At 44.6% G+C, this 15,724-nt stretch overlaps 1 protein-coding gene across 2 annotated transcripts in view; it reads right to left on the bottom strand.

The window, feature by feature from the left end:
- LOC146632106 (low-density lipoprotein receptor-related protein 1-like) overlaps positions 1-15,724 on the bottom strand; it is a 101,239-nt gene that overhangs the window by 3,083 nt on the left and 82,432 nt on the right. For both annotated transcript variants that reach the window (XM_085353220.1, XM_085353218.1), the window contains 43 exons: positions 15,104-15,229; positions 14,377-14,505; positions 14,161-14,280; positions 13,957-14,070; positions 13,709-13,858; positions 13,325-13,447; positions 13,117-13,233; positions 12,108-12,236; positions 11,863-11,985; positions 11,604-11,744; positions 11,006-11,193; positions 10,712-10,895; positions 10,536-10,621; positions 10,324-10,443; positions 9,954-10,141; positions 9,000-9,205; positions 8,727-8,915; positions 8,469-8,617; positions 8,284-8,377; positions 8,071-8,187; positions 7,853-7,972; positions 7,153-7,275; positions 6,623-6,748; positions 6,421-6,537; positions 5,646-5,752; positions 5,424-5,556; positions 5,191-5,313; positions 4,957-5,079; positions 4,625-4,762; positions 4,408-4,545; positions 4,195-4,314; positions 3,644-3,915; positions 3,334-3,515; positions 3,114-3,220; positions 2,881-3,000; positions 2,596-2,772; positions 2,329-2,469; positions 2,048-2,221; positions 1,697-1,858; positions 1,370-1,553; positions 1,170-1,277; positions 925-995; positions 741-834 (listed from right to left, as the gene is read on the bottom strand). In XM_085353220.1, coding sequence (XP_085209346.1) covers positions 741-834; positions 925-995; positions 1,170-1,277; positions 1,370-1,553; positions 1,697-1,858; positions 2,048-2,221; positions 2,329-2,469; positions 2,596-2,772; positions 2,881-3,000; positions 3,114-3,220; positions 3,334-3,515; positions 3,644-3,915; positions 4,195-4,314; positions 4,408-4,545; positions 4,625-4,762; positions 4,957-5,079; positions 5,191-5,313; positions 5,424-5,556; positions 5,646-5,752; positions 6,421-6,537; positions 6,623-6,748; positions 7,153-7,275; positions 7,853-7,972; positions 8,071-8,187; positions 8,284-8,377; positions 8,469-8,617; positions 8,727-8,915; positions 9,000-9,205; positions 9,954-10,141; positions 10,324-10,443; positions 10,536-10,621; positions 10,712-10,895; positions 11,006-11,193; positions 11,604-11,744; positions 11,863-11,985; positions 12,108-12,236; positions 13,117-13,233; positions 13,325-13,447; positions 13,709-13,858; positions 13,957-14,070; positions 14,161-14,280; positions 14,377-14,505; positions 15,104-15,229 — 5,953 coding nt within the window. The remainder of the gene's footprint in view (positions 1-740; positions 835-924; positions 996-1,169; positions 1,278-1,369; positions 1,554-1,696; positions 1,859-2,047; positions 2,222-2,328; positions 2,470-2,595; positions 2,773-2,880; positions 3,001-3,113; positions 3,221-3,333; positions 3,516-3,643; positions 3,916-4,194; positions 4,315-4,407; positions 4,546-4,624; positions 4,763-4,956; positions 5,080-5,190; positions 5,314-5,423; positions 5,557-5,645; positions 5,753-6,420; positions 6,538-6,622; positions 6,749-7,152; positions 7,276-7,852; positions 7,973-8,070; positions 8,188-8,283; positions 8,378-8,468; positions 8,618-8,726; positions 8,916-8,999; positions 9,206-9,953; positions 10,142-10,323; positions 10,444-10,535; positions 10,622-10,711; positions 10,896-11,005; positions 11,194-11,603; positions 11,745-11,862; positions 11,986-12,107; positions 12,237-13,116; positions 13,234-13,324; positions 13,448-13,708; positions 13,859-13,956; positions 14,071-14,160; positions 14,281-14,376; positions 14,506-15,103; positions 15,230-15,724) is intronic.

Genomic DNA, 15,724 nt, shown 5'->3' with positions numbered 1-15,724 from the left:
TTCATGTACAGGAGGTAATGTCAGATCCAGACATACTGGACCTGGATATCTTCCCAGACCCCCAATAAATCCACAATCATTCCTCTAAAATACGAATGAAGTATCCATGGCTAAGTAAATGCTGGATTTTGGGAAGTTGCATTTTCCAGTCAGAGCTTGGAACAATGCTACTGGACTCTCCATGTCTCGCTACAAGAGACACTACCACAGCTCAAACCACAACACAGTACATTATGGCACAATATGATGGACAACAATATGAAAGACCTACAGCACTGGCTAACACACAGACAGATCTATTCATTTAATCTTTTCAATAGATCTGCCCTGGAGCCCTGCTTTGAAAGAGAATAACTACACAGGACGGACACTGTAGGAGCGGGATGACCTACAGCCTCAATGACCATCAGAAAAAAATGGCACAACACTAAGGACCAAACACAGCACAGGAACTCATGGTTAAGGGAGAGGCAGGGAAAGAGAGAGCCTCAGAATGAAGAACTGAAAGAGGGCATGGAGCGAAAAGTGTAACCCTGGCAGCCGTTACCGCAAGCGTCTGGAGCCGGTTTTTCCGGGCCGGCTAGACCTGAGGAGCAGAAGAGATGTCATTACAGAGGAGGAGGGTAAAAGTGCAGATCGAAGAACGGAAAGGAGGAAGAAAAGGGGGAAGAAAAAAGGAAACAAAAAAACAAAAAGAAGAGGTCAAAGTAAATCAAAGTTTTGAATGTCGTGTTACTCACCCTCTCATCCTTCTCCTGTACCAGAACAACGCTCCTGCAGCCAGGAGGATCAGCAGCAACAGCATCAGCACTGCAATCAGTATGGAGACTGTGCCTGCACACAAAGAATTAAAAACAAACAGCCTCATCAAACAAAACTCAAGAAACCTCTGTTATCAACGTCACAGTGGAAGAGCTGACTCACGTCCGCCTGAACCTGAAGCATCACTACTGGCCACAGACTCACAGCGATGCCCTTCCCAGCCAGGTGAACATCTACACACGAACACAGACACCAATACAAGATGACACAATAAAAAATATGTAATCTATGCAGGATTATAATGACAGAGATATATGCAAACAGAAATATTCATGCACACTATGAAACAATGCAAAGGATTTAACCAAGACTGATAGACAACAAATATGAATGAATGCACTCCTCACATGCACTTTGGAAGGCGAGTATTGGAGTCTATAGAGCACTGGCCATTTGCACAGTACTCGTTCGTATCGCACGTGTAACAGCTGGGCTGGACTCGGCCATCTGTGCAGCTATGGAAAGAAAGAAATTGAGCAAAATGTGACAGCTTCACGCATTTATGTTTCTTTTCCGTTAATCTGAGGCAAATTATAAGTGCTCTTACCGACAGGTGAAGTTCACCACCGATGTCAAAGTATTGCTGCGGACGCACTCGCCATCCCGACAGTAGTGACACCTGTCAATCTCACATGTGCTACCAGTGTACTGGGGCTGGCAGCGGCACAGTTTGGTGCCGCTTTCGCTCTCCAGACACGTTCCTGCGTTCAGACAATGGGCTTCGCAGGTTCCTGCACACACGGGCGCACACAAATAACGTAGGTGCATTAATTCCTGGCCACATCATAAAGGCTCATTTCAACTGTTCTTTTTCTTTATTTCAGTTTTAACAGTTTGAAACTTGTCGCGTCACACAGACAACGCAAACACTCACTGTACTGGCACTGGTCGCCAAGGAAGCCAGAGGGGCAGTTACAAGTTGGCTGGTTTCCAGCGCTGACCGTACAATTGCCTTTATTCCGGCAGTAATTCTTACAAGTGTGCAGGTTACAATTTGGTCCTGTAAAGCCTGTCAGGCAACGACAGGTAGGAGAGCCTGTGGGAGGACAGATACATGAAGAGAAATGAAGGGAAGGATGGGTGGAGAATGGAGAAAAGTGTGCAATATTTTACTGGGCCAACAGAACCATGAAGGTAGCCTATAAAGCAATATTTTAACCCAGCTGTTAACTGCAATATCGGGCATTATAAATATAGCAAAGTAAGCTACGTTTTCATATCTAACCTGTAGGGGAAGGTGTGCATGTGCCTCCATTCTTGCAGTAGTCCCTGCATTGGTCAATCTCGCATCGATCTCCTCCATAATTAGGCTGGCAGCGGCACTTGGGCTGCTTGTGGGCATTTAGGAAACAGCTGCCGCCGTTCATACACTGGATTAAGCAGGGACCGCTAGGAGGAGCTGTAGGCGACAAAATCCTTCAGTAGCATGCATATACATACATATACAAGGCAGTGCCTGCGTACATTCTGTGTATGCGAGTGTGTACTTTCTGTCTGTGGACTCACAGATAGGAGACAGCGTGGGAGTAGGAAGCTCTACACATGTGCCGTTGTCCAGCGTACGTCCGTTGGGACAAGTGCACACAGGTCCGCTGGGGCTTAGCAGGCACAGCCACTCGCATTTCTTCCTGTCGCAGGGATTAGTCACTGATAGAAAGAGAGCGTGAGAACAAGAATTAAAAATGGGGGCGACAGCTGCTTCAGTGCACTAACTGATTAAACACTGCTGCTGCTGTTTGAACTTTTGCTCTTTTCTTTTTTCCTCACACTCACTTTCAGGTTGTTTGTAACGGTGATACAGGGCGATATCTGTGGCGTGATTTATTCCGGTTGTCAGGTTCTCGATGGGGCCTTTGCCAAATTTGTTCACCCGGAAGACGTAATTGTTGATGTAGGTGACGCCATAGATGTAGTCCTCAAACACATCGATGCTGAAGGGCTGATGGAGCTCTGAGTGGAAACAAAGGTGTAATTGGAACGGATTCCTGACTAATAAAGACGGATCGATCAGAAGTGATTACAAGAGGAGCTGTAGAATGCAAATAGATGCCACGCAACTGTTTTTAATGCTGTTTACAGCCACGATGGCGTCACTGCCGTTCAGCTTCACGCTGCAAATCACTGAGAGTTTAGCGTCAGCCCAGTACAGACGCTCGTTAAAGTAGTCCACCGCCAGGCCTATGCACACACAGTAAATTAGAGAAAGTTTAAAAGAGGAAATACTCAAACTTGATACTAACTGCAGGCAAGATGAAAAGAAAGTGTTGCTTTTGTATAGCTGTGTGGTTTACCGGTTGGCCATTGAATGTTTTCTTCAACCAGAGTCTCTCTCATGGTTCCATCCATAGCAGCTGTTTCAATCTTGGGGTGGTTGCCCCAGTCGGCCCAGTACATTTTCCTAATGAATGAAAAGTAATTTCTCTGATGTCAACACAATTAAAACACAGTGTGCATTCCTCAAACTCCTTTCTCCGATATGACTGCATATTACGCCTCCCACAAACCACTTACCCTCTCTGGGGGTCAACTACAATTGCATGAGGCTCATCAATCATGCCTGAGATCAGGGTTTTGCGGTGGCGTCCTCCACTTATCTGGGCCACCTCGATCACATCTCTACCAGAGTCAGTCCAGTACAAGTTCCCTGCCACCCAGTCCACAGCGATGCCCCGGGGCATTTTCAGATCAGGAATCTGAAAACAAACAAGAAATTGAGACTGCAACAAGAATCTATAAAACTGGACAAATATTCTTTCTTTGTTTATGGTAGATCAGATTTCTGTAAGCACGCAGCAAGAACACACAAGAAACACAAAGTTACCTCAAGGCTGGTGATCCTGGAGTCACTCTGGCGTCGGTCGCGGTTGTTGTTGCTGTTGGGGGACGAGGAGGAAGAAGGCAAATCGTAGGAAGAAATGCGTCCCGTGTGCCAGTTGGTCCAGTAAATGCGATTCGTCTTCACGTGCAGGTCCATGGCATCAATGCGCACGTTGGCATCACCCTGGAAGATCTGCTCATAGTGCCAGTTTGGCATGGAAGGGTCCAGGCTGCGGATTTCATTGTCATCAGCGATGTAGAGGACTTGTCTCTGAGCTGGTGATGAAGAGCAAAGTGAGTTCTGGTATAGGAAGGCATTGAAATAAACACAAAGAATGTACAGTGTGTATATAGAAGCTACTTTCTGCTTCTCCCTTGCCACAAGGGGTCGCCACGGCGAGTAACTCTGCATATTTGATGTGGCAGTTTTACATTTCCTGATGCAACCCCAAATGGGATTTGTGTCTCTGGCTGGAATCGAACCAGCAACCTTGCTTGTCAATCAAAACAACAAACGAACCCAAAACATTGCTGGATTAGGTTAGAAGTACTTACTATCAGCTTTGCATGTGTCATTGATTCTGCTGAAGTACTTGTGGCAGCTGCACTTGTAGGAACCCTTAGTGTTGTTGCAGATGTGGGAACACACTCCGAACTCCTTGCACTCGTTCTTATCTGTGAAACACCCCAAAAACCACATGACACACAACGCAAACACAAAACGCCTTAGAGTTGTAAAAAGACACATGAAAAATGAAGCCAGGGTACCTTGACATCTGTTACGTCCACTGGATGTGAAGCCAGGTTTGCAGGAGCAGAAAGAGTCGGTGCCGTTGACCACGCAGTGAGCTTCATCTCCATCTCCACACACCGTCCTATTACTGTGACAGTCATTCAGTACTGTGTCTGCGGGAAAGGAAACGGGCAGCAGGCGGTCAGAGGGTGAACACTGCCAATGTGACAAATTCACTGTGGCCCAACATACCTTTCTTACTGCAGTTGACTTCATCAGAGCCATAGTCCTCACAGTCGTTGAAGTAGTTGCAGCGCAGAACTGAGCTGATGCAACGGCCGTTCGAGCACCCGAACTCGTCCTTTTGGCACGCTGGTTTGGAGGTACTCCCTTTTGGAAGAGAACAAGGGTCACAGAGAAGTTATTTTTAACATGTTACATGTGAAAAATTAACCATAACAAAAGTCTTACATCCAATTGCAAAACAATACGCAACTTTTATCTGACGTTACAGTAAGTTACTAAAACCCTGCCCTCCTTATCAATCCAATAATAAATACTCATTTTCAAAAAAGCACACTTACAGCAGTTGAGTTCGTCACTGTTGTCCCCACAGTTGTTCACACCATCGCACCGTTTTGATACAGGTAGACAGACACGGTCGTTATGGCACCGGAACTGTCTTGTGGGTGGACACTGGAATTTAACTGAAGGACCAAAGGAGAAAAAGCATTAAGGAACAGGAAAACCTCTATAAGAGCAGGCTATCAAATGGTCTTCTGTAATTCTAGCAATGTGAGGAATGCACTGGTTCTCACCACACTGTTCTGGGTTCTCATCAGAGTTGTCTCCACAGTCATCCTCACCATCACACGTCCAGCCCAGTGGTTTACAAAGGGTGTTGTTGCACTGGAACTCATCCTGGGGGCAGTGTCTACCAGCTGAAACAAAGCGGCGAGCGCTCAGTTATCATCGGTCTTAGATGCTGATATTTTAAGAATTAGCTTTGTTAGAAATATCCAGTGGTGGTACGATGACGCATGCTTCTTACCGCCACTGTCACAGCTCTCTTCGTCACTGCCATCCATGCAATCGGGATCTTCATCGCAGCGCCAGCGGAGGGGAATGCAGTGGCCGTTTTTACATTGGAACTGATCTCTGTCACATTTCACATCACAGCCATTCTGAAAAGAAAACAAATGAATTGCTTTCATTATAGCACGTCAGATTTTAAACCAAAAAGTTCCATCAGAAGTTAAAATGTGAGCGATACCTCATCTGAGCCATCAGCGCAGTCGTGGTCCCCGTCACATTTCCAGCGCCCTGCAATGCAACGCCCGTTTGTGCAGGAAAACTCGCTCTCGGAGCACTGGCGAGGCACTGAGGACACAGGGACAAGCGCTCAGAATGGGTGTGAGCATGATTAAGGAGCAAGGAGAGTCGAAGCAAGGAGCAAGGAGAGGTGTAAGGAAAGGAAAATAGAAGAGAAAAGGCGGGAATAGAGCAGACTGAAAAAAACAACACAAGAAGCTCTGTTGAGAGCCGGACGTACGTGGATAAAATAAGTCAGATAGTTCATATCACAGGGTTGGCTCGGTGGGTACAGAATCGGGCATGTGTAACACGGGAGCTAAAAGAGCTACGGGGATTTAAAAATAAACAAATAAAATGGAAAAAAAAAATACTGGCAGGACTAAAAGAAAAGCCGGGGGCACACAAAGGGCTGGGTAACTGGTGATAACACCTACCTCTGGCTCACAGCAACTGGCCAGTGTAAAATGCAAAACAGACATGAGATGATGTGAACGTGAGATGTGCAAATGGCCGTAAAGCCATCTAACTTAAAAACAAATTAAATCTCAACCATGCGTGTATAAATATAAGACACAAACGCAGAGTGACAAGCGAAACCCTGCTCACCACTAAAACCCACTCTAATGGAACAGATTACTTAACAATTATATTACAAATCACTGTGCGTCGAGGGTGGGTGAGAGTGTTAGTGGGCGCCGTCCCATCCAAAAGTAAGAAAAGCTGGGGTGACCTACCACACTTGTCTTCATCTGAGTTATCACCGCAATCATTGTCGTAGTCGCATTGCCAGCGGCCAGGCACGCAGCGGTTGTTTTTACAGCGGAACTGGTAAGGCTCACACGTCCGCTCATCTGTACAAAATACATATTTAGCACAAGTTTCCCCTCATCGCCAGCATCTTTTATCTTTATTCACCTTCCAAAACTCTTTCCTTACCACACTCCTCCTTGGGTTCATCCGACGCGTCCCCGCAGTCATCCTCTCCGTCACACTTCCATCGTGCCGGGATGCAGCGGCCCGAGTCCTTGCAGCGGAACTCATCCACACCGCATGTCATCTGAGCTGCAACAGAGGAGACTGACTGGATTAGACCCTCAAAAGTAGATATGGGACTTTACAGGCTTACTCCCTCCTAACGGATAAACAGGTCATGCCTCCTTTACTGATGCTGTAAAAAGAATTGCCTGGGTTTTAATCAGCTTCAAACTCGACAATAAAAGGGTGAACGACGACATGATAAAAGTCTAGATGCAGCTCTGTTTCACTCCGTAGTTTTAAATTTCTCTTTTAAACTCCAGCGCAATATTCTCCACATCCAGATTTCCTCTGGTGCTGACATTCACAGCGTCTCATTAGTATAATTGGTCAGATTCTATTACTGAGCCATTTCATTTCGATGCGGAGGAGACGCTCTTCATAAGCAGAGCAATTGTTTTGGTGTTGTAATAAAAAGAAAGATGTCTTACTGCAGTTGGCAGGCTCATCAGATCCATCCACGCAGTCGTTGTCCCTGTCACACACCCACACCCGTGGGATGCAGCGCTTCGTGATGGTACACTGGAACTGGTTGGGGGCGCACGTTACCTCCGCTGCATATGAGGCAAACAGATGGGCCCATTTACTTCATCACACTACATAAAGACAAGCTGCTCTCCACGAAGCGCTAAGAATTCACATGTTAAAAAGCTGCAGTGTTTGGGTTCTGCTACCGGCTCCTTCAAACTGCAAACACGGAGATCCTGCTATAAAGGTGCTAAAATGCTCATTTTGACCTCTGGATACTACAACTGAACAGTTCATGTAATCTCTCTCTAGGGAAAATGAAATGTCCTTAGCAAATGCCATCCCAATTACATTATGCAACATAATTTGGCCCAAGGGCTTCGTTGCTAAAGGAAAGGTCAAAAAGGACAGAGATCCTCCGGGGAGGGACACAGCGTTTAGCAATTTCCCATCTGCTTAATAGTATAGTGGCCTAAGTGAGACAAAAGAAGGACGGTTATGGCCTCTCTGCAATCAGATTGGTTCATCCTCTGGGGACAAATTTGCTACAAGTGACGGAGACAGCTTGCTCCGAACCAAAGTGTTTAAGATAAAAAGGCAGTCACACCGTAGTGAACAGGAAAGGGAGACACTAAGAAAATAGCAGAGGAACTAATGACTTACGGCAGTCTTTCTCATCCTCTCCGTCTCCACAGTTGTCCTGCCCATTGCAGCGGAAGATGCCAGGGATACATCGACTGGGGTGGGAACATTTAAACTGACTTGGCAGGCACACGTGGATGTCTGAAAAAACCCCAAACAAATACAATAAATAGTGATTACATGGGATAAAGACTGTCAGTTCTAATTTAGACTTTCTAGATATGTGTAGGTGTTTGTACCACAGTTGGCTTCATCAGAGTTATCCTGGCAGTCATTGTCTCCGTCACAGATGTAGGCCGGGTTAGTACAGATGCCCGTACCACACTGGAACTGGCCTGGTCTGCACCTAAACTCAGCTACAGGGAGAATACGTGGCGCATTATTAACCAGCATAATCAAAATGTCAGCCTACAACAGTAATGTGTCACGACTGCTACGGTCGGATCACTCACGACAGTCTGCGGGCTCATCTGAGTGGTCACCACAGTCATCTTCAGTGTCACACTTCCACCAGAATGGGATGCATTTGTCGTTTTTACAAACAAACTGAAGGAAAAGAAGAAAAACAGATGATTTTTTTAAATATCTGGTATTGTGATGTGTCATCATGTTTTAATACAGGCAGATATGCTTTTACCTGACTGGCGGTGCAGTTGGACAAGCAGTGTTTGCCATCGGCTGCTAGGTAAAAGTTGGTGGGGCAAGCGCACTTATAACCGCCTCCAGGAGAGAGCAAGCACAGGTTACTGCAGCCTCCATTGTTTGTCTGGCACGGGTGGCCTTCCACTGAAGAGGAGAGACATGTTAACAAGGAGAACACAGAGCAAATCAGACAGAACCAGAGCACAGATGAAGATTAACATGTGGTTGTTAATGACGGGTATCTTTGTCCTACCATCAGGTTGGCGATATGGGTGGTAAATGTGGATGTCCATGGGTCTGTGTAAGGTGCTGATCAGCATGGTCTTGGTGGTCCCCAGAGTCTTGTGAGCTCTGTTGATGGACTTTGTTTCCCAGTCTGTCCAGTAGATGTACTCCTCAAATAAAGTCATGGCAAAGATGTGGGGAATATCCTGGGCCAGAACTACAACGTGCAAGCATAAAGACGGAGAATTTAGCCACAAAATCAACACCTGAAGTTGCTCTTGTGCGTTTATGTGTATGTTACCTATATGTCTGCTTGTTCCATCCAGGCTAGCAAACGCAATGTAGTCCTCCCGAGCGTCAGCCCAGTAAATGCGGTCATTAATAAAGTCCAGAGTTAGACCATTGGGCCAGGTGATCTTATCCTCCACAATGACGCTCCTGTTGGTGCCATCCATCCCAATCCTCCCTATGTGGGGGTTGTCACCCCAGTCAGACCAGTACAAGTACCTGTGAAGGATATTTATAAAGTTTACTGATTAATAGCAAATCTGAATTTAACATTTACAAGGTTCAAGATGTCCTAGACATTCAACCTTCTTATTTTGTCAACCTTTGATATTTTGTCTGACAATTATGCGCTGACCATCAAAAATGGTTAATGTCTGAAGACACTGAAAAATACTTCATTTCTATGGATTAAAATTCACAACTAAAAAGATGGAAAACATTTCTGTGAGCTTTTACAGCAGCTGACTGGTTAAACTAGATACAAATTTTCACTGAAAACAGGAAGACTATCTTACTAGAGAGTAAGAATGAGAAATGTATTAAAATTGTGCTTTTTAAAGGCAAGAGACCAGTGACAAAGTGCTCTACAGGAGTTTCATCAAACAAGATCAGGATGGAACACACATGAATCTAGTAAGCGAGCTTTATCAAGCTTACATTTTTTAAAATGTTACTAATTGTAGGAATTGTACAAAACATTTTTGAAAAGAAATCTTATTTTGCCTGCAGTTCTCCAAAGCACCACAAGAGGTATTATTACCCTGTTTGAGAAAAACTGATTTAGAGTCTCATGTTCATTTCACCTCATGTAACCTACAGATGTAGGTTACTGACTACAACAGATATTGGTAAAGTGAGCCCTTCACTTCAAACAGAAACCTAAAAATTCTTCTTCCAAAAAGAAAAAGAAAAAAAAAAAAACCTTCTCTGTTAGCACTTTAGGAACATTTTGCAGTGTCACTCTTACCCGTAGCGTACATCCACAGCCAGAGCGCGAGGCTCCCTCAAGCCGTTGTTGACCAGAACTGTTCGATAAGCTCCATTCAGCTTCGACACCTCAATAGTATCCCGTCCTTTATCACACCAGTACAGGTTTCCTCCCACCCAGTCGACTGCCAGGCCGTCTGGGTTGCTGAGTGATGTGCGGTGAAGAACCTGACAAATGAGCAGGCAGTTTTTATTTTCTGAAACTAAAAGCGTGTCTTTGGCTTTCACTGCACATCCAATGTACACACACACACGAACATATTCATCATTTTGAATATAGTTTACATTTCTAGCATTTATTAGCAGCACATTTTATTTCTCTTCCTCTGCCAAGACGCTTCTATGCTGACCTGAACATTGCTGCCATTGATGTGCATGCGTCGAATCATGCTGCCCTGGGTGGTCACATCTGTCCAATAAATCATCTGCTGGCGATAGTCGAAGTCTAGAGCGACAGCATTGTTCAAGCCCTGTCAAGGCATGGGAACTGCATTAGTCTGTTGTGTAGATAAACTCCAGCACTTTCCAATCACATCAGCAGGACTGAAACTGCAGGGCTCACCTGTTTGATTAAGGTGTAGTTAGAGCCGTCCAAGTTGAGCTTTCTCAGGTAATAGCGGTTGGCAAAGATGAGGAAGGGTTCTTCATCTGCAAGGAGTGAAGAGAGGATATGACAAATTATGAGAGGCTTTCCCTTAAACACATCCCTGAATGCTAATAATCTGTCACATTTCTTACCAGAAGTGGATTTGCATATTGTGGGGTTCTCGGGGCTAAGCTGGAAACCCTCCACACACAGACAGTGGAAGCTGCCGTGCGTGTTGATGCACCGCTGCGTGCACGGGTAAGTGGTCGTGCATTCATCTATGTCAATACAAGTCTTCCTGTCATCTTTCAGATGAAAGCCGGGATGGCATCTGCACTGTGGGGGAGCAAAGCACAGAGCAGGTAAAGCAGCAGTCCGTGCAATTTTTTTTTTTTACACATCCATTACTTAAGAACTCAAGTCCTAATTTCATGCTGTTCACTTACCTTAAACCCTATTTTCAGGTCTTCACAGAGCTGGGAGCAGCCACTCAGTTTGCTGTTCAGGCACTCGTTAATGAAGCAGTTGAGCTCATCAGAGCCGTCGCCACAGTCGTCTTTATGGTCGCAGAGCAACGTCTCGTTCACGCAGTTTCCATTATTGCAGATGTACGCGGTGTCGTTGCACTTCTTCTCTGTTCCGCAAAGTGAAGCAATGAAATGAGAAACAAATGAAGAGAAAATGTCAGCCGGCGTAGCTGATATAAAAGCCTCAGGATTAATTTCAGTCGCAAACGCTGAGAGCGGATTACAATTGCCAAAAAGATAAAGATAGTGGAGTCTTATTCTGTTTTAGGCTTGTTAGCATACAGTATTTAATTATAATATAAAGACTGTGACTTCTCCTTGGTCCCTTTCTTTCCTGGAACCTCCTTTATATATGCTATAATATTATTGTCCCTTTATTTTTGTTTTGGAGTTTTTTTGCAAGTTCAGTGGTTAAAAATGAATTTTACATGTCCTGTAATCACACTAATTCAATAAATATACTGAATACATGAACTGAATAAATAAAGTACTCCTGGAGAGACTCTGTGTGTCTAACCTGGGCCAGTGCACCGGGGATTTTTTGGAGCTTCATCTGAGTGGTCATGACAGTCGAAGTCTCCATCACACTCCCATGAATTTTTAATGAGACAGCGTCCGTTCGCACAGCGGAACTCGTTCGGTCCACACGTCGGATACTCTGTAGCGACAAACGGTACATGCTACTTCAAAAAAAAAACAAAAAAAAAAACAAAAAAAACCCCACACACTCAGGAGGAGGGAGAGTGTTTCAAATCACAGGTCACGGCTCCACTCACCGCACTCCTGGGACTCGTCTGAGCCGTCGCTGCAGTCGTTGTCATGGTCACACACAAAGTGCTTGGGTATACACTGTCGGTTCTGGCACATGAACTCATTGCTGCTGCATGTGTTGTTGAAGTCTGAGGCGCAGAAATAATTGGCGCACAAGTGAGATCATTAAAACTGACAGATATTCCTTAGTCTATGAGAGTTATTAAAATCTATTTATCTTGATCAAACTCAGCCCTCAGCTTGCACTCACAGCAGCCAGCTTTCATGCTCTCGTCAGCTCCATCAGGACAGTCTTTATCTCCGTCACACATCCAGCGTTTAGGAATACACCTGTGTGATTCGGGGCATTGGAACGTCTCTGGACTGCAGGTTTTAGTCTCTGTAATAGAAAGAGGTGACTGATTGGAATGTCTATTAATGGTTATTTTAATATAAAAAAAATTAAAAAAAATCTAATTTTTTGTACACAGCCTAATGTTTTGCACTTATTAAACTCATATTGTTTAGTGCGCAGAAGACCACCCATCATTTCCTTATATTTTGCTAAGAAAATATGAGGTAGGTGCAGCAAAGCACATGCAAACATGTGGTACAATTCAGTTCTCCAGGCTTCTCGAAGCTCTTCTTTGGATGATGGCTGCTTTTTGTTGCTTTCTCTGTAAAGATTGTCGCACACTGTTTAAATCATTTTGAGGTCCGAGCTTTGGGGACGCCAATCCATGACTAACAGTGTTCCATTGTGTGTTTTTCTATCTCAGCTCCTATGTCTGGATTTCTTCTTATTTCTTAAGGACATGGATTTCAGATATTGTTCATCTGCTGTAGATACTCAATGCCTCTTCTGCATTTGTACTCTGCTTTTCCAGTTTCCTTGGATACAACTTATTGGTTCTTTGCTAAGTTGTTTGTTATGTGTAGACTGATCCATACCTTGAGTTAGGTGCCTTTTTATGCTTAACTTTGACGCATGAGTCAAATCAAGTCATGTGGCTTAACAAACAAAAAGAAATTCTCAGAAAATGTTCAGGTACAAGAACTCGACTGAAAATAACTGAAAATAACTGAAAGCCTGGAGATCTGTTGATCAAGAACACTAAAAATTGCAAGAAAATCTTACTGACTATGAAAGTTCACAGTATACAGAAATTAGGGGTGACTCATACATTTAATCAGTGCTGCAGGTTAAAAACTGTTGCAATATTCACTCAACTTTAGGAGTTCAGTATGTGTCCATGTCTAAATATGCCTTCAGCACTTACTGCACTTGCTGTCCTCGTCACTGCTGTCCCCGCAGTCATCCGCTCCATCACAAACCCAGCGGTTAGGAATGCAGCGGTGGTTCCCACACTCAAACTGGGTGGCTGAGCAGAACTTGTCTAAAGGAGAAGTGAGAACGCGTAAAGTGCAAAGCAAAGACATTGAAACAAAGCAACGGTCTGTTGTCCTGTACAGCGTATACGAACTTACCACAATGAGCCTCGTCCGCACCGTTCTCACAGTCGTTCTCCTTATCACAGGTCCAGCTCATAGGGATGCAACGTCCGCTGGGGCAGGCGAAGAAGGGCGTTGGACACTTTGTTTTCCCGCTCCCTGGCAGAGCAGCAGAAAAGAGGTTAGTTTGAAAAGGAAACATCAAAGAGTTAATCCAGCATGAAGAGAGGAAAAACAAATTACATTTACTTTGCTGTGTTTTTCAAGGAGAATTACCTCCCAAAACACAATTTAATGGATGAAAACATTCATCGTTTTTCCCTGTTCCCTGTGGCATAATCCAAATAGTTCTTTCTACTCTAACAACAAACAAAAAAACTCAATCCAAGTAGATTTAGCTGTCAGATGTAATTAAAATACCAGGGCAATTTCTTTCATCTGAGAAGTCTCCACAGTCGTTGGCACCGTCACACTGCCAAGAAGGTGCATAGCAGAGTGTGGTGAACTCGCACTTCTGAAATGTCACTCCCTTCACTCCCAGATGGAAATAACTGGAACAGTCTGTGGAGGCTTAACAAAGAGAGAAGCAAAACATTTTACCACTGCCTCAGAGTAGCAAAAATGTCAACATTTAATTTTTAAGAACAAATCTGATGATCTTAACTTACTGCAGTTCATCTCATCACTAGCGTCCTCGCAGTCCACTTTCTGGTTGCACTTGCTGGAGTTGGAGATGCAGCTTCCGTCTTTGCATTGGAACTGATCGGCTGAGCACAGCGTGGCTGGCGAGAGGAGAGGCGGCGGTTAGTGAGAGCAATATTTTAAGAAATGCGAATGCAAAAATGTTTGATTAATTGGAAAAGCAGACTCACTGTTACAGAAGAGCTCATCTGAGCTGTCTCCACAGTCATCCTGCCCGTTGCACCAGGAGCTGTGACCCACACAGCGGCCATTCACACAGCGTCTGTAGCCCTTCTTGCAGACGCGGTTGGCTGAAAACCAGACAGGATGGATTCTAACTACAAAATCCAACAAGAAAAAAAACACGGCTGATAGTGTTTCGACGCGCAAAAAAAGGTTCCACTCACCGCAGTATGACTGCTTCTCATCAGACTTGTCCTTGCAGTGAGCCATGCCATCACAAGTCAGGGTGTAGTTAACGCAGTCTCCATTTCCACACTCAAACTCATCAATGCTGTTACATGTCGTGTTGAGGGCTGACAGGCAAAAAGAGAGAAATAGGGACTTAGGAAGAGTCGCCTAACCCAAGACAATCAGAGCAGGCACAGAGCCGATATCTGTCTTTGCTTGTTACTTTATCACATCAAGTTCTGCCCGAGAAGAATGTCTGCTCATCATCACCAGCATCACCACGCAACAGTACCATCTGGGACACATCTACAGTAATGCTGCTCAGTCTCAGCTCATTCGGCAGTGCGCGGCCTCAAACACTCAGCCAAGAGTTTTTAATATCCATCTTCAGCAAAAACAATAACAAGTTCTACCAAAGACAGTCCCCGACCAGCCCCCTTCTCTTCAGTTATCAAGATTAGATGAAGACAGCCTAAATCCACGGAAGAAGTGTGATGAGTCCTCCAAGAAGATGGGAGCAACCTGTTTGCTAGGTACCTTGAAAATCAGTGTACAAATTTATCTCGAGGATGTTGTGTTTTAAAGGCACACTGATCTGATTTAGTGTTTCTGTTTACTTATGGAGCTATAAAAAAAAATGTGTCCGAATTTTGAAATCGTCCTCGCTTTGTTTCCTGTGTATAAACATTTCCTCCATATAAGCGTGTCCTATCCTTGAATTACCTATGCAAGTGTTGTCTTCGAATAGCTTCCTGTCGCCCCGACAGCTGCAGTTGACCCTTCCCTCAGAGGTCAGCAAACACAGGTCCTGACATCCCCCGTTGTTAACACGACACATGGAGAATTCACCTGTGCAAACAGGAGGACAGTTAGCACACAAACCTGAGAATTTCTGATCTCGCATCCAATCTCCTGACACACAGGCGAACACACATCACGAGCAGACAGAAACACCTGGGTGAACCCGGCAATGGCTCTGCCTCAGCTGAATGCACAATGTGACTCTATCTAAATAGGATTTGCGGCTGTTACAGCGGGCTCTCGGCTTGCATCGGTGCTGCGGGTATTGGTGCAAAACTGTTTACTGAATAAGGGAACTCGAGGGAAAAGATACGGTAGAGTGGAAAAATGCTTGACTTGATTGAAATAAAAAGATACGAACAATGATAAATGCAGAGAGGAATAAAAAATAAATAAATAGTAGAAAAATTCAGGATTCCTTCACTTATCATAAATGTGAAAAAGATGTTGAATGTTTTACCGGCTCAACTCAACCAATGTTTGGTTTGCAGGCTTTATGTAAGATCGATTTGCTTCACACATTTACATGAAACAGTCCAGCAG

This window comes from Diplotaxodon limnothrissa, linkage group LG5 (assembly GCF_057381915.1).
Source record: "Diplotaxodon limnothrissa isolate DT_005_m linkage group LG5, D_limnothrissa_male_GT1.1, whole genome shotgun sequence".
In the NCBI taxonomy this organism is placed as follows: Eukaryota; Metazoa; Chordata; class Actinopteri; order Cichliformes; family Cichlidae; genus Diplotaxodon; species Diplotaxodon limnothrissa.
Note: the sequence above shows the minus strand (reverse complement) of the source record. Positions and strands in the feature narration are given on the sequence as shown.